Source organism: Ornithodoros turicata, chromosome 4 (assembly GCF_037126465.1).
Source record: "Ornithodoros turicata isolate Travis chromosome 4, ASM3712646v1, whole genome shotgun sequence".
NCBI classification, from domain to species: Eukaryota; Metazoa; Arthropoda; class Arachnida; order Ixodida; family Argasidae; genus Ornithodoros; species Ornithodoros turicata.
Genome location: NC_088204.1, coordinates 5,101,866 through 5,127,480, shown reverse-complemented (window position 1 = coordinate 5,127,480; position 25,615 = coordinate 5,101,866). Strand labels below are relative to the sequence as shown.

The window sequence follows — 25,615 nt, the reverse complement described above, 5'->3', positions numbered from 1 at the left end:
CAACCAAATTCCCATCATGTTAGGTTTTCGCTCAGTGCCATAGTTGCGCAGATATCGCGAGGAATTCGTTGCGCTCCTAGGGGGAGCTCGCGCAGCTACGTCGCAGTTACGTCATGGCTGACAGTCTTCGAGCGGTATATGCGTACAGAAACGGCTGTAGCTCAGAAATTCTTATTTTGTTCCTTCTTTCATAGTTCCTTTTGCATATATAGTTCCTAGTACACTCTTAAAAATGAACTTCACTGCATAGCACGCTCCTAGCCAACCATCATCTCGAATGATATTGTTATCTGTCCTGATTTGTTGAAAACGGGAGGCGTATGCCTTTTTTGTGACACTTATGCTGTTCATAATTGTCACAAAAAAGGCGTACGCCTCCCGTTTTCAACAAATCAGGGCAGATATAACCATATCTTTCGAGATGATAGTTGGCTAGGAGCGTGCTATGCGGTGAACTTCATTTCTAAGAGTGTATATATATAGTTCGCACAGTTCTTTTTTTTTTTTTTTCGATGACGAGGCTGCACGGGGACTCCCCACTCCAGGGAAAACAGTAAACAAGAGTTTTGGAAATTTGACAGAAAGTTTGGCAGACGAAAGGTACGTCGACGTCGTCATACGTGCAGGAATAACTGCGAAGTTGTTCTCTAGGACGCCCTAGACATTGTTGACAAGTATACACGTAGTATGTATGAGCGATACTTTTCGTTTTGAGGGACTAGCATTCTAGTTACTTAATCGGCAACGTGAATATAAACGGCTCGTTTATTTCGTCGCAGGTTGAGACACCTTACTCGCTTATTTTACAACATAGATTCCGCTATATTATCATGAATTTCTTTCACATGATCGCCGCTCTTTTACAATGACGCTCACTGCGCCTTTTTAAATAGCCACAGTATTGAAGCGTTACTGGAACAGGACGGAGAGAGGTGCACAACACATAGGTGCTATGTGCTGCGTAACAACTCTCTTCGTCCTGTTCCAGTAGCGCTTTGAAACTATGATCTCGTACCAACAGGCCCGGTTCTCCTCGTTTAAATAGACCTTTAATACATTTATTATATTAATATCGTAACGTTATCACTAATTAATTAATACTGTACGGTAACAGAGAAACTATTATACTTAAATAAGTGTAACATACACTTAGTTACACGTTACAACAGATTCACAGATATACAGCAGCTGACATTTTTGATAACAGATGCGCGAGATACGCAGCGTATTAACTTGCCCAAATATTAATTACGGACTCTCTTCCCTTCATTGACCCCTCCCCTACCAACTGGCAGCGCCTCGAACGACTTAATCGGACTGGTCTGCGCATCGCTTTGGACCTTCCGCGGGCGTCTGACATCTAGGAAAGTTTACTAGAAGCAGAACAATGGCCAGTATGCATTCACGCCGAAAAATGCGTTTATGCCTTAGCAGACGACACCGCCTGCGTTTTGTTTTCTCATAATGACAAGATATAGCGTTTCAAAGTTCACTGAGATTGTAAAATGAACCGATGAACCCTTATCGCTCTGCCAAAGTATTAGGATAAGACACCACCTTACCGAGCAGCACACGCAAAGGTGATGGCAACAAACGCAGGTGAGTCCACTTACCTGTGAAAGAGAGAAAAACAGCATCGTAAGACCATTGCGTGACGTCACAAACGAGGCACCTTGAACATTTTCTACACGTACAACCAGGCTTATGGACATTCTACGACTCGCTAAGGGTGCGCCTCCAGCGATTCCAACATTTTACACTCACTTGGTCGAAACTTTTGAACTATACATGTTGAACTCAATCACTTTAACTCGTTCATCTGTTTGTATTCTCCGTGTGGAGCAAGCCTCCTGCACTCTTAGAAATGAACTTCACCGCATAGCACGCTCCTAGCCAACCATAATCTCGAATGATATCGTTATCTGCCCTAATTTGTTGAAAACGGGAGGCGTACGCCTTTTTTGTGACAATTATGAACAGCATAAGTGTCACAAAAAGGCGTACGCCTCTCGTTTTCAACAAATCGGGGCAGATAACAATATCATTTGAGATGGTGGTTGGCTAGGAGCGTGCTATGCGGTGAAGTTAATTTTTAAGAGTGTGGGGTAGCCAGTTCGACTTCGTGGTGACTCACATCCTTTTTTTTTTTTCTTTATCACATCACCATCACTATCACTAACGAACCAAGGACTGAGGCAAACTGGTTCACGGCACTTTACCGAGCACCTCTCGTGGTTACAGACAAATTCTCCGCAGCAGTCTCACATTTTTCCGCGAGACAGATTTGGTCGAAACGTGCACTAATGGCGGATTCTACTTCGGATGCGTATCTGGTGCGGATTCGCATGTTCCATTGTGTTGCCCCGCAGTGGATTCAAGCGCCCACTCCAGATTGTCCAGTGGAATTTTCCAAAGTTCACCACACCGGGGCGCTCTTTGTCTATTTGTTACTACACACTCTTAAAACAGCGCTTCGCCACATAGCACGCTGAAGGCCAACTGCTGTACAAAGTGATATCTCTATCAGTCTTGGTTCGTGGAAAGCGCGGGCCGCACGCCTTTTTGTGACAATAACTATTAAGGACTAACATTTCTGCATAAGTGTCACAAAAAGGCGTACGCCTCCTGTTTTCAACGAATCAGGGCAGAGAACGATGTCACTCGCGTTGATGGTGGGCTAGGAGCGCGCCACGCGGTGAAGTTCATTTTTAAGAGTGCACGTAATAATACGTCGTGCACACTCTAAAAACAGAACTTCACCGCATAGCACGCTGTGCGCCAACCATTGCGAAGAATGATAGGGTTATCGCTTCTGATTCGAAGAGAGAGGGGGGCGTACGCCTTTTTGTGGCAATTTTCATATATCCAAATTGCCACAAAAAGGCGTACGCCCACCCCTTTCTTCAAATCAGAAACAATAACCATATCATTCGTGGCAATGGTTGGCGCACAGCATGCTATGCGGTGAAGTTCTGTTTTTAGAGTGCAGGTATAGCAGCCACAGGAACACGGACAGAACCAAACCCGGCACACACACACACTAGCTCTGAAAGCAACAACACGTTCACTGTCCAACACGAAAGAACATGATATCATGGCGAGCGCGTGACCCGAAAACACGAACAAACTAGACCCACCCGCGGAACAGCCATAGCATGCTTCAAGACTGGCCCCCAGCTTCGTTTCTCCCAGATATGTGGCTCCTACGCTTAGAAGATGCGCATTTATACCAACGAGCCCATTTCCCGATGTTCTAGTGCACTCTAAGGAAAAAAGGAGTACTTTTACTCCTTTTGGGGAGTAATTGCATTGCCACAAAAAATAGTCCCTTTCGGGAGTAAATGCACGGGAGTAAATGAATGTCACGGAGTGAAGACCGCATTTCACGCGCTGTTGTAAGAGTCCCAGGTACATAATTGGTGCGCATGCATGAAGATACCTTGAAGCAAACCGTCAACAGTGATATATCGAGTCATATAAAATCTTGCCCCATACTAGGGCACAATTTGCGAAGAAAGATGCGCTAACTGTTTCTTACTCTGTGTGGCTGGAAAATTGCTACGTTGTGTGAGTTATACAGCCTTATGTCGTTCAAATTGACCAAGCGCACACATTTACGTAGACTTTTGCATTCAGGAGACCATTCGCGAAGTTTAGTGACAATTTTCAGTCCTGGGGAGTAAACGTCGGGACTAAATGTTGGGTTAGGGGACTAAAATGGGGAGTAATTGCAGACTAGGGGAGTAGAAGCTGCAATTACTCCCCATTTTACTCCTTTTTTTTCTTAGAGTGTGGATACAATATTGGCTACCTATACGATCCCAGATCTGTTATTCTACAATCCCAAATCCTACATATGGTATACCGCCTGAGTGCCAGGGCGAATCACACGACCATTCCTCCCGTCGGTGTACAATTAAACGATGGTGTATATACTCTCGACCGCAGTATAATACGGGTTGGCCACTCCATCAACCTGCTGCGGATAACAAACACTCTGGCGTGATATAGGAAGAACTTGTGGCGCGCCTGCATCTGAAGCCCTTCTTCCCAACCGCATACAGGGGAAGGGAAAGGAAGGGGATCGATGACGGAGGAGACTCAATCGAAGGCAGACCCCCTTCACTGGCACAAGGAAAGTTTCCAGCACTGGAGAACAGAGAGAGGGGAGTATACACAAACACTGTCCACGGTAGTTTGAATGTGAAGGTTCTTGACCGAAGGCGACGGGACCTTCTTATTAAGGACTGTGTCGCTAAGCGTGTTCCTTATTGCCTCGAGCGACGTGATGTTATATACCACACTCTAAGAAAAAAAGGTTGAAAACGGGTAGAAGCGCAACAGTTCTTCCCGACCTATTTTCCCTCTACCGGCTGCAGGTTGAAGTTGTGCTGTTTCTGCCCTTTTGCTCAACTCTCTCCCCCTAACGGTAGAACCACTGTGGCAATCTTGTCACTATTACGGTTCAAGTGACTCTTTTTTTCTTTTTGTGTGTTTCGTAGCAGGGTCACTAATGGAAGTGTAAATGGAGTCACTCAAGCGACGAGAATAGTTGAGGGTTACTAATCCTGCGCACAAAGGCGTTTGGTCCAACTTCGAGGTCACTGTTCAAGAGATTAGCCAGAGCGACCAAACACAGAGTGTCTGCGCTTGCGCGGAATCGCTGATTGTGTAAAAGGGGTCAGTATAGAGACGAACGCTGAAAGTGACAGACTGTCGGTTTGCACGTGGACATTGCTGCACCGAAGGCCATGCGTGCGGCCTAATGACTATGCCGAGTCGGGTATTCGCATCTGCATGGTGGAAGCTGTTGTCGGTTCAGCTGCAATGGTATGAACATAAGCAAGGTGGAGTTAGGACAGAATCAGGTGAGTAATTTTGATATTCAAGATTTTTCTTCCCGAGCGTCTTATATGCAGTGATCAGATGTGTTTTGCGCATTGCGTGTTCGGGTTGACCGGCATGTCGTCTGACACTTTTTCAGCATCCTATGAAACTGCAATATGAGCAAATGCGTTTGTGTAATTCACGCAGGTCACCATGACAACTTTAGCACGGCACCTTATCAGCGCCCGCAGGATGTGATTACGGGATCCACTTCGAAAATGAAGAAACGGAGTCATAATATACGGTGAGCCACTGTTTGATGGGAGAAGGCATTCATCGCTCAAGTCATGGTTTTTTAGATGTGCGCTGTGTTATTTATTTATTTTTTTCTTGGCTTTTGTTGACTGCCGGGTTAGCCTTCTTTTTGCATGCCTATTTCGAAGGAATCACACATGTAAACATATTTCTGAATTTTTCTGAGAAGTGAAACATGTACCGTCGTTATTATTTATCGCTTATCTTAAATGCTCTATTAATGCCATTTACATTTCAGTTGAAATCATCCGTCCTGCCACGTGTTCCTCCGGCCAGATATTATAGACCGGGCGAAGATTCGTGTGTATCTAGAGCGACACAGTAGCGTGAAACGTCGAGCCCTCAGAAGTTATCCCGATGCCCTTGTTATGGTGCATGCATGTGGAATTTATGTGCAAGACAGTCCATGCAAGTGCTGTGCAGTCTGATGGATGCAACAATGTAGTCGTCTGTGTTGTGTCGTGTTTTCTTTCGTGTCTCCGTGCTCAGGCTTCTTCAAAATGGATGTACCTTTCACATTGGTAAGCGCAAGTGTACGATTCCAATTGTGACGTGCTAATAAAATGCTGTGACCAGTAACAGTTGTCTACGTACATGTTCTATCTTATCCACACAAATACTATACGTCAAGTTCTTCTCAGAAGGGCAGACGTCCTTCATGAAAGGCGGAGTAAATATTTCCCTACAAGGTCTAAATGCCCCGTCATTACGGGTAGAGATATGCCACCGGTAGGCACAGCACGAATAATAGCAGAGATTCTTACCATTTCGGGTAAAAAATTATCTTCCAATAAGGGAGAACAGTTCTACTCACGGTAGAACTGTCTTCCGGGAATGGTTGAATATTTAGCGTCAAGATGGGCAGATATTTCTCATCCTTGGGGTAGAGGTGTCTTCCATATGGAGAGAAAAGATAGACCCCCCAGAGGAATAACAGTCAACCATGTAGGAGCAGAATTTTGCCACTAACAGGGTAGAATTCTCTCCACTCTCAGGGGTAGAACTGTTCCACCAGTGTGGTAGAAATGAAGGGGTAGAAGTGTTTCTACCCCTCACTTTCTACCCCAAAAGGGTTGAGAATCTGTGACAACACACTTCTACCCCAAAAGGTAGAGAATTACACCTTTTTTTCTTAGAGTGCACATGTGCAGTAGGACAGCTTTTTTTTATCGTATTTATTTTATTTGTCCCTATATACTGCAGCCTCCAAGCCGAGACCAAGCCGCGGTGGACATGACTGTGGAGTGTCGACAATCACGTATGCGTCGTGGCAAGTGCTACACTCTTAAAGATGAACTTCACCACATAGCTCGCTCCTAGCCAACCACCATCCCCGAATGACAACGTTCTCGCCCCTGGTTTGTTGAAAACGGGAGGAGGAGCCTATTTTGTGCCGTGCATAATGGCACAAAATAGGCTCCTCCTCCTCCGCCAAGAATGATTATGTCCATGAAATCCCGCAATTAAATATAAGATTGTACAACACAGTGCCGTTTTTTGTTATGATTTCGTTGTGATCACCGCGATCGCCGTGTTCACTAGGCCTAACACCGGCGACAAAACGTATTATTTTCGGTTAAATATCGATGGGTGATCATCAGTTGAAACTGATTTCGGAGAAACATATATGAAGATGTACATTTGCAGCGTAAGCTCAGAGTATAGTCTGTGAAAATTTTTTGTCACGAATTTTGGGTGGCAGTGAGGTGTCATGGTGGACCCCCTTGATAAAAAGCAAACCAATCAGTGGAGCGAAACTGTGATTGACAGGTCGAGCCTCTTTTTGTGTCTCCTCCCGATGGCCAGACCCCCTTTTAATATACGGCACTGCACGTGACCTCTCTCGAGAGGCCTCTGGCGGAGACGCTGCAGCGACGCTGCGCGGATGAGTTTCAATATTCGCAGCACAGCTTTTCTTTTGCTGTAAAACTTCGAATACGAGTTCACATCGATGAAAATAGCACGTATTTTACGTCTGTCTGTGAGAGTTTTTGACGAAGTATCGCGACTCTTTTTACTACCGCCTTTTTACGATAACTGAATCGTTTTGTCTTTAACAATCTCGGATACGAAACGTACTTCCGGAGGCAAGTACAGCGCAATAGAAAGAGTAGAGAGAGAGCATTACATCGGGACCTGGGTGCCCTCATCAATCTGGGCTTGTGAAAGTCGTACTCATATCTGAAGAGGCCCTGCCCACGTATAAAAATACATTCGCCGCCGATCCAGAGTTTGCATCTCTCCCGTGGTCTGGCAATGTGCCTTCCTATTCCGCCTTCCTCTGGCGATGCACGACAAGATACGTTGTGCTCAAGAGCCACATTTTATGGGGAGACAAGAACCAGCTGTTCGGCAGAGAGGCAACATATTCCGATAGCGTACGCAAGTGCGAGCTTGGCACACAGTTGGAGTCAGTTACACTTATCCCCCTATAATCGACCCGCAAGGTGAAAGACCTGCTTAGACTTGCATGTACCTTTTATGTCATCAACGACAAAAACACGGAGAAAACGTAGTGCCTTCGGAAACCCTAGAATAATCACCTTATTGGCCAAGGTCGGAGACAAGCCGTTGACAACTGCAGACAAGCCTCGCTAGATTAGACAGAAAGCCGTTCAGCATATACCCTTGGCTGCTGGCCAACACAGCATCGACTGCTCGCAATACAGACACTGGCCCGCTCCCTCAAAGCCAATCTAAGCAGGGAAGGGTAACGGTAATGGTAATGGAAACAGGAACGGTATATTACCGAAATTGGAGATGGTAACGATAACGGAAACGCATATACCACGGTCCTCCATTACCGGAAACAAAAACGGAAACGGAAATTATTGTCCGGTATTGAATTCGGGTAACGGCTATTCCTGTTGTGCGATGGAATTTGAGTGACTTTTCATTTTATTTTTGTATTTTGACGACTCCATTCCCTGTAATGCTCTAAATACTACACGAGAGCATGGAAACAAAGCGCAATATTGGATCGGTGGATCTTACCTCGTCCCACTCCTCATAACTCCATGACATCAACACACGACTATACCCCACCATGCCACGAGCATGACAGCCTACGATTTTTAGTTATTGATTTCTCACTTTTTTTTCGTTTCACCGTGGCTATGACAGTATTATGTACTACTGGGGAGGGGGGGGGGGGGTCCAGCGTGACGATCGCAAAAGTTCTTTCAGCTACCGACGTCTATCTAAGCAGAATACTTGAATACAGATTTTCGGGCTGCTTAAAATCTCGTGAGGCGGCCTCACCGCTGATGACACCCAATACGTGAACGCATTATTAAACGTTCAAATATTCTGTATTTTCATCTCTCATCTCCCTGTATGCACAAGGATGAGTGCGTGGACGTACCCAGGATCAACCGGGGAGTATTGTGTATCGAGCCCCTTCCTCTACGCCACTGAAGAAAACAATCTATAGTGGTACTATTGTGAAAATCCCCGCCTTCTTCTTCCAGTAGTCGTTCTACTTCCAATGTTCTCCGAGTAGTCCTAGAAGTTGAGGTAGTCGTCGACAAAGCCAGACAGCGCGGAGAATCGAAACCGCACTTCTTGACTGCTGGTCAAGTGCGCCATCGATTATGCCAGACTGGCACGTCTTCTCCACGACTCGCCTCCTTGAGACGGGTAGGACAACACACTAACGCTCACTTCACATTTTCAGGTACATGTTTCCCTCCCTACACAAACACACACACACACAGGACGAAGAAGCAACGGGACATCTGGTGAACATACATGGAGAACAAATTAACCGTGGCGGGAGGAGGTTCCAGAGTGGTGTAATAGGCAGCGTCAATGGTGGTGGGTTCGATTACAGCAGCTGTCACGCTTTTTCGGCGGCTGCAATATTTCAACTCTTCAATATTCTCAGGCGTTTGAGGCTTCGCGTTTTATCTTGTCTGAGTGCGCCAGCGTCTATCAAGTTCATTTGCGGTAGGGCACCGTGTATATTCACCCGAGAGACATCCCTGGGGGAATATTCTTGTGGAACAAAAAGGAAAAAATCTGCTCACGGGGCACAAGTTACGCAGCGTCTCATGATGAACACCGGGAACGGCGAATTGCGCACATAGCATGAGCTATGACATTTGGCGAATCTCTTTCAACTGCACTCTTAAAAATGAACTTCACCGCATAGCACGCTCCCAACCAACCATCATCTTGAATGATATCGTTATCTACCCTGATTTGTTGAAAACGGGAGGCGTACGCCTTTTCTGTGACAATTATGAACAGCATAAGTGTCACAAAAAAGGCGTACGCCTCCCGTTTTCAATAAATCAGAGCAGATAACGATATCATTAGAGGTGATGGTTGGCTAGGAGCGTGCTATGCGGTGAAGTTCATTTTTAAGAGTGTGGAATATTCTGCGTGGAATACACGGACACTCTCTCCCCTCGGTACCTCCAGTGTCGCATTCTTTTCGTCGAATAACAATAAACGAGAGGGAGCTCATACAGAAAACACGCCCGTGGACACGACCTTTCTTTGTCACGTGACCTCGCGCGGCCGACCAACCGCGACGCGTCCCCGACGTACACGACATGACGGACGAGGCTCACGGGCCAAGACAGCGTGTGTGGTGGCACACATAATACATTGGCCTTCGAACTCGCAGTCACAGCCGACACCGCGGCACGGGGCACGAACGGTGCTCGTTTATCTCTTCCCCCCGTTCACACCACACGGCTACTTGCACCATATTTCACGCACACACACACAGACAGCAAGCACAAAACACAGCTACACCCTCGAAAGCTCACAATCGATGGAAGGCCATCGTATATACGCGCTCTCTCTCACTCTACTCTCATATCTCGCTCTATTTGTTCCTTTCTCGGCAAAGAATGATGTGCCCTCTCAACGTAACGAAATAACGGAGCGTCTCGATCAAAAACTCTCTTGTGTTTCACGTATCTGCGGAATTCTATTCTTTTGCGCGAAAAGCCGCTCCCGTTTCCATTACAGAAAGGGGACACGTTCTATCCGTTGGAATCCGCGATGCTTTCGAAGCGCTCGCGTGATGGAAGATAGAACAAAGACGCTCCAAAATACGAAACCAATTTCGTACCCATGGGTACGGAATTGGTTTCGTATATGGAAGGGTACGGAGTATAGTGGCGTTTCTACCTGTACAGTGCACACCGTCGTACCCCCGTGTCGTCGCTGGCCCGCCTGGACAATCGCCCATGTACTCCACCGAAAAGGTCCTTGGGGAGGGGGCTGGCCTGGAAATCAGCTCATACCGGCCAATGCGCGCCCTTGTGCAATTCGTCGTCTCGACGGACCTCTTTGACACTCTGTGACGCACTTTGTTTTTCGTGCATTGAGTTTTTCGCACTTGATTGAGTTTTTTCACACTCGCGTGTGGGCATGTCTGTCTCACAAAGTGTAGAGATTTGTATAGTTTTGCCTTTCTTCTTTTTTCCCCCTTCCCCCTCCTTTCCCTTCATTTGTGTTACATATAATGAGCCCTAAATAACGTGTCCTGGTGTTAGCCAGTCCCGAGTAATTTGGGACTAACATTTCCATTTTTTTTTTACCAATCAATTAATCTGTTTGTCGAATGAGGAGTTGTCTTTCCAACTATTAGGAGGTTGTCGGACCTCCTCTACATGTTTTGAGTGAAAGTGACAAGAGGCTTTCAAGCTGTGATCGTTTTTCGCGAAACTGTTCCGCTGTGACGTCGTTGCAGGCGTCTCCGCCAGTGAGGCGGCCGTGGGAGAGGTCACGTGCTTACGAGAGCCAATAGGAGGGACCGATACTTTCAGCGCCCCTGACGTGTCTCAGCTTGGACGTGGAAGTGAGCTGAAGGGTTTGCATCTTGCCAAGTACGACATCTGGAAGAATAATACTCCTGCGCGTTGTATATAGTGTATTGGCATCAAATGCGCGTACATAATGTAATGAACTAATGACCCACTCGTATCAGTCTTTCACAATTATTATTATTTATTTTCATATCTATTTTCTATCTATTTTTTTATTTCTTTAGATAAACGATACCCCCCGGGGTATAAAGGCATAATTCCCCTCAAAACCCAAGCAAAACCTGCCCTTAAAATCTACAGTCGATAGCGTGCTATAACGTTGCTGTCTTTGCCTGATAACCTGATAAAAAAAAAGGCAAGATATATATTTATATAAATATATATATATCTTGCCTTTTTTTTTATCAGGTTCAAACAAAAGAGACAGGTGCGTTCGCAACATCCCGAAATAACCCAGTATCACGATCGACTTCTCACCGTTAATAGACGCTCTACTTACGTGAAAGTCGCTTCGGTTTCCATTAAAAGCGGACGCGAATATGTACGTATCGATCTAGTCGAGGAAGTCCTCTCTTATCCTCTTCCCCTCTCGATATAATGTTGCAGATATTTGAGGAAAGAAAAGAAATAATATGCATAAAAGTAAGGGAAGACAAATTGAGGAGCGCGATTTGAAAATTGAGGAGTTGAGGGTAGGGGGAAACGTAGCAATCCAATAATTTCGCTGCTATCGCGAGTCCCTTTGAACGTCTTAGCGAGGAACTTCCTTCGTCACATTTTGACTGCGTCCTTTCTTCGCTTTTACTTTACTTTTGGACTGGGAGAGGTTTCGATTTGAGCGGATGCGAGGGAGCTCATTTAGTAGTAACTTATATCGGGCGCGCGCGCGAGAGAGAGAGAGAGAAAGAAAGAGAGAGAGAGAGGGGGGGAGGGGCGTATTAATAACCCGCTTCATTTCTGCTGGTGCGGCTCCGCGACTTTGCTTTCACCACATGAAAGCAAAAGAGAGAAAAATACCGCGCTCGAATTGGAGAGACTCTTTCAATCTTCCCAACTTGGATTCCTATAAAGTCAAAGGAATATATACTCCAGGATATTATAAGGAAGAAATATGCCACTCTTGCAATACTGAGACGGAATTCTACAGACGAGATTAAAATGATAGCTGGTTATTATTAGGAAAGAACGCGAAAAAAAAAAAGTCATTACGTACACTCTTAAAAATGAACTTCACCGCATAGCACGCGCTTAGCCAACCATAATCTCGAATGATATCGTTATCTGCCCTGATTTGTTGTAAACGGGAGGCGTACGCCTTTTTTGTGACACTTATGCTGTTCATAATTGTCACAAAAAGGCGTACGCCTACCGTTTTCAACAAATCAGGGGGCTTAATCGCTTCATCGTCGTTACGGTCGTTACAAGCTAGCGAGTGGCGGGAAATTCAAAAAGGCAGGCGGGAAATTTAAAAAGGTGGGCACGTGATAAAACACGTGCACGGCGCTCTTCGCGCGATACGTGAAGGCCGTGGTACACGTCACGCGCAATGTGTCACGTGCCCACCTTTTTGAATTTCCCGCCACTCTTTAGCTTGTAACGATCGTAACGACGATGAAGCGATTAAGCCCCCAGGGCAGATAACGATATCATTCGAGATTATGGTTGGCTAAGCGCGTGCTATGCGGTGAAGTTCATTTTTAAGAGTGTACCGGGGGAGAGGGGGGGGGGATATATTTATTAGACGAAAAGAAGAAAAAAACGGGGGAAAAGTCAGCCAAACGAGACGTCGGCTTGCTATTCCAGAAATAAATAAATAAAGAAAATTAATAAATAATAAATAAATAAATAAAAAGAAAAGAAAAGAAACGAATGAAAGAAAGAAATAGGAAGGAATAAGAAATAAATAAATAAAATTAAGAAAGAAGATATAAATAAAAAGAAAAAGAATTAGGAAATAAAGGATAAACTAACAAATGATGAAAGAAGGACGAGGTAGATTAAAGACAAAGATGACAAAAAAAAAAAAAAAGATGACTAACAAACGGTGAAAGAATGATGAGATGGATAATGAGGTTAATGCGTTGAGGGTGAGAGTGGGGCATTACGTACCGCTGCGCTACCAAATTTTCATTTGACTGATTGATACCGAATAAGCGCCGCGAGGCGACCGTGGCCGTAAGCGATGGGCACTCGCCGGGCCTTCTACTATTTACTATACGTAATGCATTGAAAATTTTGAATTCCCCCCCGATTAGTAAGTAACGCCGCTCTGCACTTTCGCTTCAATTTCAACTGTAGAGAGTTTTAATAGAAAGTACCCACGCGCTTGATATCCTATATTTTTAAAACACCCAATATCACGCTGTGAGAGTCGAAGCTTATCGACGAAGAACGAGGACAAAATGAATAAATAGACCTCTAAAGAGCAAGGAAGACTCGCTCAACCAGCTCGTAAGCCCAGTGACTTTTTCTTTTTTTCCTTCTTCTTCTATCGATCACTACACGCCGTAGCATGAGCGTGCCATTATATCCCAACGTGGGTTATTAGATGATGACCTTTAGGCGCGGCTAATGAGCTGTCAAGAGTTATCAGTGAGCGGTCCACAGAGTTAAGACATCTTTAAGGAAGGAAGGAAGGAAGGACGGCAGAGGGGGTGTCGGAGGATAAGCGTCACAGGTGTTAAAATGATTGATGACGATGGCCCTTGCTCTATCGGCTGAAGAAAGAGGAAAATTACGTATACCGTTGGGGGACATGGTTACCTAAAAATCGCTTGACAGTACACTTCCTCGTCCCATATTTACCACCGTTGCGCTTGGAAGTGTTGTGCCGATAGAAAAGTTGACTCTATATCTCATATGCTGTCACTGCGGTGCTCTACAGTCCTAAAAACGAACTTCACCGCATAGCACGCTCTTAGCCAACCATATAATCTCGAATGATATCGTTTTATCTGCCCTGATTTGTTGAAAACGGGGGAGGCGTACGCCTTTTTGTGACACTTATGCTGCTCATAATTGTCACAAAAAGGGCGTACGGCTCCCGTTTTCAACAAATCCAGGTCAGATAACGATATCACTCGAGATTATATGGTTGGCTAAGAGCGTGCTATGTGGTGAAGTTCATTTCTAAGAGTGTAGTCTTGCAACACCTGGAGATTTGGGATGAGATAAAACCACGGAGTTGTGATTTTAGACAGCCGTGTCCCGTGCAGTACGTGCGATTGTGTGTGTGTGTGTGTGTGCTAAGAAAGATGGGATGGGTACGAAGTGATATAAGCTACGCATAATGATGATGATGATGATGACGACGATGAGAGTAAGAAAGAAATGAATGACGATCTGAACGAAAGAAATTAAACGAACACCGAATAAAACGAATTAAATCGAGCGAGACAACATTTTCTCGGAACTCATAATATGGAGAGGTATTAGTCCAATATAAAGCAACTTAGCAATAACGTATACCCCCTCTCCCACCGTCGTAATTACTATCGCAGTGCACGCACGGCATACAACATTGTACAAGACGCATAGTACGCTGTTTATCGGTTAGCGGAATCTTCAGACTTGTTAGACTGGAGTGGTGGGTGTAATACAATTAGCTGCGTATCGCTTCCACTATGTACGGAGATGTAGTGTGCGTTGTATATCCCGTTTCATGTTGTGTGTGTTTGCGCGGTGGGCAACACCACGACTAACGCCCTGGGGGAATGTGCGTCCTGGGCAGACTTCTAAGGGAACTGTGCCGACATATGTCTTAAACTGGTGCGTGGTGGTGGTGGTGGTGGGTGGTGATAGGGCTTGCCGTTGTCGGCCTCACGTATGTGGGCAAGGTCACGACTGACGCCCTGGGGGAATGTGCGTCCTGGGCCGACTTCTAAGGGAACTGTGCCGACATATGTCTGAAAGCGTCTGAGGAAAACCCAGGAAAAACCCCAGACAGCACAGCCGGCACCGGGATTCGAACCCGGGTACCTCCCAGTCCCTTAAACTGGTGCAGAAATGAGTGCAGCCGAGGATCGGCCAATAAAAGAACCGAGAAGCAACGGCAGAAAACGAGGACGAACGGTTGGGGGCACGCGAATTCTATTTTCTTTAGACGGACTTCGATTCGATTGAGTGACGAATTAAAGTTTAATTATCTACATTAGGGGCCTTACACTGCAAGCGAGCCGCGGGCCCCATTGACCTTAGACACTATATCATGGAGGGCCGTGCAGAGAAGAAATGACCGTTAAAATACCATAAAATACACTCAAAGAACAGGAGCGGTGTAGTTATTGTGTCCTCGGACGGTCTGTGTAAAGTTCATTACTGATAAACTCCACTTTCCACACAAGGAGAAACAAACGTGATACTTTCGAGGAAAAAAGGTACGTTCGGGTTTTGCTACTTCAATATCACTCCTAAAAAGTGAGACTCAATGGCCCTTGTAGATAACTGTTCCGTCTCCATTTTTTTGCAGCATTTTTTTTTTATATATAGCTGCGTACAAATTCGGACACATTCATTATGCTCGTAACAAGGTCAATATCGTCTCCTATACAGGAGCAACACACTGCAAGAACTCTTATCTCTATGCCACGTTATCAAAAATGCCAAAGAAACCATAACACACGCGCGGGCTTACTCTTGATCTTATCTCTTCTAACGGCGATATGGATATCAGTTTCAGAATGCCTCTCTCTTTCGAGCACACTCGTATAGTGAGTGAAGTGATACAGAACTACACCAACGACGACGTCAATAACACACCGTTCGCAGAAAATCAGACATGTAATAGCAAAAAAAAAAATACGTATTATATAGCACAATAATTCCAGCCTAGATTCCCCCTATATTTTCTGGATGACATCAGGCCCAGTGTTATGCAAGTGACAAGCGCGAGTGCCTGCCCCGCATTGTTCGCAAGGAAGAGGGTCCTCTTCCCCAGTTTTTCCCGACCGAGGCGGGCAGCGTCTATTCTGGCCAATCCAATTAGTTTTCAGGTTCATTCACAGCGGAATGAACAATGGCGATATTTTCCCCCGCTGAACTGTCTGGGCACGTAAATTAGTACAGCGCGCCGGGTGTAATCCCATCTTCGTGCCTCCCCGGCTGCGTTTTAGTCAATTTATTAAGTAACACTTCTCCTTCCGGTTCGTTTCGTCTCGCATTTTTAGAGTTCCGGCACTTCGTTCGTTCGTTCGTTTGTTTGTTTGTTTGTTTGTTCTTCTTCTTTCCGCAAGTGGCGCAACGTTTCGTAACGCCTCTCGCGTCTGGATTGTTTGTGTACCCTTGTGTGGAGGGAACTCTTTCAACGAGGTCCTCGCTCATGCGAAAGTCTGCTTCCGTAGCATGAGCTTCTGGTTCGTTGCGCCCCGCATGTGGAGTTGGACGCAGTCGTCAGACGACTTTTTTGTCTTCCGTAGGTGGCGCCACGGGTTAGGGTTATTCGTAATACGGATCTCGGCAAAGATCGAACGGGTTGGTGGCTCTGATTTCAGATTCGCGAACTTTACAATATTTCCTTTTTTTTTTTTTTTTTAAAGGTGACCATACGATAGGTTGCGTATGCTACCTGCGTAATGCACATACAAAGCGTGATACACCTGTACACCTTGCAGGAGCATTTCTCCATGTGACACTGTAACTATAGCTGCGTAAACTGATGACGCAAACCAACACGCAAACAAACCACACACACGAATAACCATCCCTATCGGGTGAATCAACAAATACTCAAACAACACCTGACAGACCGGGCTGCCATAACCGTGAAGAGCAGAAAGATTCATAGCAAACATGCGTAGTAAACCTGAACAGACAGAGTTGCGCATTCGTAGGTCAAAAGCTTAGTATAACCGCGGTATTAACATATTGAATGCGTACACATATGTATGCCAAAAATGGTGCAAATGTACGCAAAGTTAGTTGTGCCCAATGAGTTATACTCAATATTAGTTCTGACGCGTATAGACTTATTTCCTTAACCGCTAAATGACAAAGCATCAGGTGTGTCAGGTTAACAGCAAGCGCATCACATACCGCATAATTACACGAATGCGTAGATTACCCATGGCAGCGTACGCTGGAACGTGCAAAAGAAAATGATCGCGACAGCTAATCACGCTGATTATCTACCACGTTTCTGTTGCAAACATAATCCCAGGAAAAATAAAGATTAAAGGGTATATAGTGGCCAGTCACTCCCTTCCTCGACGCAGCGCCTTTTAATTATCATAGCCGCGAATGGCCTGTAGGTATAATCCCTCCTCTTTTGCATACACGCATCGCTTGATCCGGCTTCGACACGGCCGATCCATTACCGCTCCCCCCCTTTTCAAAGAAGACGCGGTAATGAATAACAATCACCATTAGCATGCCCATCAATAAAGGCTGCGACGTGGTGTCTACGACGACGACAGCGCTCCCTTTTCGTATTTGTATGCAAATCAACGCGCTCATAAAAAGATGTCTGATAACACTGTGCCCGTCAATGGGAGAGAGGCAGCAGAAGAGAAATGTGCTTCTCCATATAACATGCAAATGGCACCGCCGAGATTTCCGGAAAATTATGAACCGGAAGATGAAATGAAATGAAAGGAAAAGAAAGAAAGAAAGAAAGAAAGAAAGAAAGAAAGAAAGAAAGAAAGAAAGAAAGAAAGAAAGAAAGAAAGAAAGGAGACTGGGAATAAATATAAAAGGGACGTGGTGTTAGAGGGTAATAGGCGGATACGGCATATTTATGGGCTCTTAGGCCTGTTGCTGAATAATTTCGTTTATTTTCTCTCTCTCTCTCTCTTTTTTTTTACGGTTGTGCTGCCGTGTTAGGTTGAGAGATGTTATACGTAATATTGCAATATAAGTGTGCGGAACATTTGTATTATGAGTCCAGAAAGCGGATTTTTATAGGCAGTAGCAGGGGGCGCTCTTGACCGCATAGCACGCAGTATGCCAATCATCATCGCGGATGATATCGCTCTGTCTCCCGATAAGCTGAGAAAGGGGGCGCACACCTTTTTACGGATCAACTTCCTTCCTTCCAATCGGAAGATAAAACGATACGACTGGTTGATTTAGAACGATTTATGCGACGAAGAGCGCTACCTGTTAGTGTCTAAAAATCGGTTCCCTAATTATGAGATATACCATTGACGAAAGAGAGAAAGAAAGAGAGAGAGAGAGAGAGAGAGATGGGGGAAGAGAGGAGGAGAGAAACTAAAAGAAGAAGACTTTTATTCCTGGGAGAGCGGCTTTCCCCCAAAACTTTAGACAAGCCCTCACAAAATTCCTCCAAAGTAGGCAGGAGGATAATAGACCTCCGCGTCGGGTGTGGGAGGTGAATCCGGCCACGAATGACGGCACCGACTGCGCTGTCTGTTTCCTTCAGTCACTTTCAGACAAAAAGGAAGCACAGCTTCCACTGAAGTCGGCCACGGACACGCAGTCCCCCACACTCTTAAAAATGAACTTCACCGCATAGCACACTCCTAGCCAACCATTCTCTCGAATGATATCGTTATCTGTTCTGATTTGTTGAAAACGGGAGGCGTACGCCTTTTTTTGTGACACTTATACTCTTCATAATTGTCACCAAAAAAAAGGCGTACGCCTCCCGTTTTCAACAAATCAGAACAGATAACGATATCATTCGAGAGAATGGTTGGCTAGGAGCGTGCTATGCGGTGAAGTTCATTTCTAAGAGTGTGGGGGACTGCGTGTCCGTGGCCGACTTCAGTGGATGCATTTTAAGAGTGCAGCATGCCGCCCATATCAGCGCAGGCAAAATGCCCCTAATACAGCGTCATCAGCGCCAACCAGCAGCAAAATAGGTTACCACGACGTTATCCGACGTTAATATTATTTGTCCCTTTCTTCTTTACGTGTATAATTTCATTATTCCTTCCACTTATAGTCCTCCGTCTGGCTGGAAGAGGCCAATTAGCGCTAACACGATTAGATACAAGGTTCTCGAAGTGGATAAGGGGAGAGATAATGGGTGATTCCCTTTCGGAGAGCACGGAATAGATATCCGAGGACAAAGGAATTCCACTCTGCTCACCGTTAATTATTCAACTAGCCGGAAAGGAGGAGGAGAAACGAATAAGTGAAAATACTCAGGCAGCGCGGAGCACTGCGGTGAGCGACTTTGAATATTTCAGCGTCTCAGCCTCCGTCTTTTTCATTTGACCTTTTTCCCTTCGCCTCTTTTTCTTTGTCTCCCTCTCTTCTTTCTCTTGTCTGAATCTTGGCATCGGTGGCGTCTTGGTTGGTAGCATGCCCGCGGTCTTGTGATCACCCACACTCTTAAAAATGAACTTCACCACATAGCACGCTCCTAGCCAACCACCATCCCGAATGACAACGTTCTCGCCCCTGATTTGTTGAAAACGGGAGGAGGAGCCTATTTTGTGCCGTGTATAATGGCACAAAATAGGCTCCTCCTCCCGTTTTCAACAAATCTAGGGCGAGAACGTTGTCATTCGGGGTGATGGGTGGCTAGGAGCGTGCTATGTAGTGAAGTTCATTTTTAAGAGTGCATGTTCATCCCCAGGTCGAGGACACCAGCAACTTGGTGGCAGGGTACAAAGGGTACAAAGTATGCTTAGACACGCTTTCTTGCGCGAGGGACGGCAAATATGGTGTGCTGCGGGCTGAAATTACGGCGCACCTTATAGTAACCTCGGTGGGAAAAAATTAATCCACATCAATCATCAGTTAATGGATACTGATTATAGTTCCCTCACGACGTATAACACCGAATTACCTTTATAATCCTCTTGGTCGGCACCTGCGTCTATTGAACCCTTCAGGAACACAAGCTAAAAAATAAAAAAATAAAAAGAATGCTGAAATATCTATCGTATTGTCTCTCTATCATACCCTCGATACCCTCACGATGTTGTGGTCCGTGACACATTTATCAGGTTCATAATATGCCGTGAATTCGCATTCGGATAAATTCGTATGGGCAGCGAACAATGTAAGACACATCCACGCCTTTGAAGTTGGCTCCGACACATACAGACTCAACATGCGGGGAAGTGACATTTACAGGCGTAACCTGTCACGCTCCGACGGGATCTGGATGTTTCAGTGATCGATTCATTGAGCATTCGTTACTTTTTACACTTCAACAACTAAAAAGGCATACAAGAAACGCCTTTTCAGATCAACGTTTTTTTTTTAAACATATTTTAAGGTCGAAGGCAAGTACTACATCTTCCCATCGTCACGGTTTCCAAACACTGTGCATTAGCAATATTGTCTTAAATGTATGCAATTCATCAGGCCATTACTGTCAAAGGAAAATTTCTTCCTTCAAATCTTTTTCGCGCAGATTGTGAATCTTTTGACATCGGTTTCTTTAGAAACCCATAACAGCCACTAAAATTTTCGCTTGAATGGCTTTTACGAGTGTTCTTCCAAATGCTGTTACCTCTCGACCACACCACAACACAGAACGGTTACAAAAGAGCCTTTTAGGAAAACTCTAAATGCGATTTGACAAATGGTTCTTCGAAGACAACGCAACCGCAAAAAAAAAGAAAGAAAAAAAAGACACTCTGGGAAAGCAAGGTAATACGTAGGCAGCAACAGTAGAAAAAAAACTGCCCCCCCCCCACCAAAAAAAAAAAGTTTGTTTTCTCTTGTTTCAGAGGGCTCCGAAACTACTCCTCTGCTGCGAGGAATGCATCAGCCGCAAGAAGAGCGATAGAGCTGACTCGGAGCACTCTGGAAAAACCCACTCAGCGCTTTCACGTTGACAGCGAACACACAAAATAGATACCAGGTATGTAAAATAAAATTGAATAAAAAGAAGTTCAAAGGTAGACTTAATATATCCGCAAAGAGTGTTTCTTAGCGTTCTGCATTTCTGCTCCTCTAGAGTTCTTTTGCTTCTTCTTCTTCTTTTTTCGGTTCAGCTATAGGTATGCCATGCTGTTTCAAGTTGAGCGACGATACAACCGCACGAAAAAGAAGAGAGTGTAATGGATGTTAAAGTACGCATAAGCTGAAGCGGTGCGTAAAAATATATTTTACGAGATATACGAGCCCGATCGATATACGAGACACAATTACATTCAGAAACGATAAAATGATACAGAAAACAGTCCAAGTATTCGATGGAACGATAGGAACACCGTGAAATAGGTCACGCTCTTAGAAGACATATCATACAGAACACACATGAGTACCTCGTTTCATCAGCGCTACAAAGCATCAAACATCATTGCACGTCCACACAGCGCATCTATTTTCGCATTCCCCCAGACGCGTCAGCGTCAGCTGTCACGTGTTGCTGCACGTCAGCTGTCACGTGCTGTTTCAGCTGTCACGTGAGCGCGAGCGCTCTACACAGCCACAAGATATTCCGTAGCAGACGACAGGAAAACACGCTGACAGTGTCGTCTGCTGAGTGTTGTCTGCTAAATGCGCAGTACGCCACTTCCGATATTCCGCACGGTGTGAATGCTCAACATTGACACGGGGCGAAACTTCGGCTCTGTGAGCAGTGTTTTCGCTTTTTCTTCCACTAGAATATTCCCTGAGGATGTCGCTCGTGTGAATACACGGATAAACACTGATGATGACGCTCACACTTCTTGGTCTATTCGGTAAAACGTTATGAAGGAAAAAGGAATTAGAGAAGGAATTTCCTTCCGTGCTTTTTTGGAGAGTGAGGTTTCGAAAGTGGCGCTCTGGTGTTACGGTATGCATGGCATATTTCTGCAAACTTCTCGCACTGCTTCGTTATTCCGAATGAGATTTTCACTCATGTTTATCTGAAATAGATAAAAGCAGAGCGTCGAACCGAAACGTTTTTCGGTTTGTTTCGGGTTCGGGCATAAAGGTTCGGTTCCGTTTCAGCTCCGGAGTTCACATATATCGGTTCCATTAACCGGTTCAGAGGCTGTAAACCGGTTCGGTACCGGTTCGAGGTGCTAATATGCTACAAAATTATAGGTAGCCACTAAAAATGACACAAAATCTCTTAGTTACGCTTTTATGCATTTATTTCTGTTTTTCAACCAATAGGAACCCCTTTGATCCCATCCCCGCGCAACATGCCACCAATCTAGGCAGGCAGAGCGCTCGAGTCTCCATGTCACCCCCACCACAAACCAAACCGAAACGAACCGGTATCCCGAACCGGTAACCGAAGTTGTTACATCGGTTCGGTTCCAGTTCAGCTCCAACATGGCGCTCGTAATTACGGTCCAATTCCGATTCAATTCCAGTACGGAAGTACGGTTAATTCCAGTTCAGTTCCCGCTAAAGTACCGTTAATTCCGGTTCAGTTCCAGTTAAAGTACGGTTAATTCCGATTCAATTCCAGCTAAAGCACGGTTAATTCCGGTTCAGTTCTAGCTAAAGTACCGTTAATTCCAGTTCAGTTCCAGTTAAAGTACGGTTAATTCCGATTCAATTCCAGCTAAAGTACGGTTAATTCCGGTTCAGTTCTAGCTAAAGTACCGTTAATCCTGGTTCAGTTCCAGTTAAAGTACGGTTAATTCCGGAGCAGTTCCAGCTGAAGTACGGTTAATTCCGGTTCAGGTCCAGCTAAAGTACGGTTAATTCCAGTTTTCGGTTCCGGTTCCAGTTCGGTGCGACGCTCTGGATACAAGCTTTCATGGAGTGAACTGCATTTCGTCAGGTGCCTACTGACGAAATGCGGTCCACTGCATGAAAGCTTGTATCCATTAAAGGAAAGCTTATGTGTTTTATACTTTTGTTGTTACTTTCGCCAAGTGGATCTTGACGTAACCCTCTACATTCTCCTTGTTTATCTCTAAATACTCGAGGCTAAAGTTGCGGTGAAGGTTTCGAAATTGCCCGATCTGTGCCGGACCACCCCTTTAATCGATCGGTGGTACGTTACGCCATCGGTCGGGAGCACGGAGAAATAATTTTGGGTCGCACGCACATAGCGGTGTTCTATCTTTTACTTTACGTTGCAAGCTTGAAGACTTCTGCACCGAATCACCGGTAAACGAAATGCGAAACTCATGGTCGGGACGAGGCTGATTCTTGGCATCATAATCCATGCGTCTATATTCATGCCCTGAATAATGGAAGGTATTAATTATCCCTTTCCTCAAAAAACCCTCTCTCTCGTGTGCGGAATTTGTTCGAGAGAAAATTAATTTATTCCCTGGCAAATGAGGCGAAAATGCGCGAACGATTTTTTTTTTTTCATTCCTTTTTTCTCTCTCTCTCTCTCTCGAGGAGAGTAATGTTTAATTAGAATGCGGATTCGTTTTCGACGCACGAAGCGAATTGAAGAAAATGGAAAGGAGGAAAGGAAAGAGGAGGTTAATTAATTGCGAGGCTAAAATGACAGAGCACGGGTGGCCCCCACTAACAAAAAAAAGAAAAAGTTATAGGAAGCGGTGTAATAGCATCCATAACCAATGTCACTCTTTCGTTGGAACCAGGAACAACATATTGCTCCATGAGTTAACATGAGGTAACTAGAAATACAGTGAACCGATTTACCGGTTGTCTCGATGGCGCTGATAAACCTCGCGGAGATACGAGATATGATGCATGGACAGGCCCAATCCTGGATCCAGCTCTGCGCCAGCAATCCTCTCGCCTCGCGCACAGAACACCTCACTGCTTTCAACACCACCACCACTACCACCACTCTCCTTCTCGACACCAAGGACACCGTGAGGCTCCAGACCACCCGTGACACTGCACCACTCTTGCCACCATTCGTCGGAAGGCAGTAGCCACACGGCCGGCACCAACCACACACCCAGGAGACCCCAACTGAAAAGGACGCCCGGTGCGAGCCACCATCGCCAAATCCACAGAGTGAACAGCCACCAAAGCACGGCGCTTGCGAGCGTCCCCAGCGTTGCATGACGCGGTAATTCCAGCCTCCCCCACATCAGAGCGTGAAAAAAGTTCTGACCTTCTCTCCAGTTCCAGAAGGCAACGCCAGAAGACGAGGCTCGCTTATGCGTCGCCCCCACGTTTAATGACGATTCGCGCGAAGAAACTCAGCTTTCCGTGAGAAGACACTGCTATGGCTATAGAGTGCGGTTCCTCCAGTCTCAAGAGAGCTCTTCGACTTTTAAGTCCCTTTCTCTTGGGATGGCTTTGTTAACGTTCGTATATTGCCACTGAGTCATCCGCGAGTCGTGCGATGTTTTGGGACACAAGAAGACGCGTTGCAGAGGTGCATCTGCTCCTGAAGTACGGTACTTCGATTACGTCGATTTTCGGGTGGTGACAGCATAGGTCCCGTGAATTCCTTCTTATTACTGGCGATGAACTGCGTATTACCGACGAAGCTTCACGGTGCATAGAACGAACCAATGAGCAAGTTTAACATCAGGGACGCCTGTCTGACAGCTGATTTCCATACGACCTTGAAGGACATCGGAGTCTTTCATGTTCCGAACGTTCATGTTGCACGTGCTTTGTGCGTTCTACTGGTGGCTTCTCTTGCATGCATCGAGATGTTAATTCCAGCTATCCAATAGAAGCAGTACCTCGTCGGCAATCCAGCTTCCAATAACTGCTTTGGGTTGGCTTTCGATATTTCCTCTTGGTCACTATTTATCCGATGAAAGGGAAGGCGACATAGGACCTAGCACTAGTATAAACCGTCGATGCCTGTATCCAGGGGCAACATTACGCGGTCGACGAGCTGTATTGGAACGCAGGTCACACACACACACACTCGGTAGTATTAATTTTTCCACAGATTGTTCGATGGGAGTGATGGTTTCACACGCTTCAAGAGAAGCTGATTCGACAGGCTAAATAGAGCCTTTCAACTGGCCCTGTTATTTCAAGCAGTCGAAACATACAGCTCTCGTCACTGACACGACCACACAACTCTTTTCTCTCTCTCTCTCTCTCTCACTCTCGGGTGCGCCTTCCAAGTCACGTGGCGAGGAATAACCATGAGTATTTCAAAAGCAAATTCATTTCACAACACAGTCCGCAGGCAGCACTTATGTCAACAACGTGCTTCAGTTCTGTTAGCACGGTAAACACGATGGGTACGCATGTTAGAATACATTGGATGCCGATGGTGCAGCTCGTGGCAAGGGACAAACAGGTTAACTCAGACAAGCAATGGAATTAATGCGGTAACCCAAAACTGCAAACACGGGCCGTTGTAAAGTTCGATACGTTAGTATCATATAAGCACAAGTTCGTATCGGCGCTCATCTGATTTAATAAACAATCGGTCACTTTTTGAAATGCGTTAGCAATGCATAAAAATGACAGCAAATGGGCGAGGGTGTGAATGAAATGTACCAGGCGGACGGAGCTCAATAAAACTAGCAGACGACATCGAGTTCCGAAGCGGATGGCAAAAATCAGCGTAAAGGAGCTTGAGGAAGCAGACGACAGAGATCAGTTGTAAATAACTCACGAAGGCAGAAGAACAGAGACGATTCGCTATGCATCCGAGTCCAAGAATCCCAATTACGTCACGGACGTCGCAACCACGTGACTCAGAAGAACATGACGACGAGAGCGAGAGAGAGGTCGCGGTATAAAAAAGAACACTCCAAAGACGCAGAACTCGCAGCGCTGCGATAGCAGACGACACGGCTCGAAGAAGCAGACGACGCAATGGCAACGAAACAGACGACACTACGTGCCGCCGAAGATATCTTCGAAGACGACGTGTCCGCCACACACACGTCTAATTTTCGAACCGCACGGGG

The 25,615-nt window shown here is 45.6% G+C and overlaps 1 protein-coding gene across 5 annotated transcripts in view; it reads right to left on the bottom strand.

Moving 5' to 3' along the window:
* Positions 1-25,615, bottom strand: part of LOC135390780 (3',5'-cyclic-AMP phosphodiesterase 4C-like) — a 381,323-nt gene that overhangs the window by 111,329 nt on the left and 244,379 nt on the right. The window contains exon 1 of one of the 5 annotated variants that reach the window (XM_064620670.1): positions 23,415-25,603. The exons of 3 other annotated variants lie outside the window; for them this stretch is intronic. In XM_064620670.1, coding sequence (XP_064476740.1) covers positions 23,415-23,815 — 401 coding nt within the window. In that variant the 5' untranslated portion in view covers positions 23,816-25,603. Of the gene's footprint in view, positions 1-23,414; positions 25,604-25,615 lie in introns of those variants that run through there. One more of the 5 variants, XM_064620671.1, reaches the window with a different exon arrangement.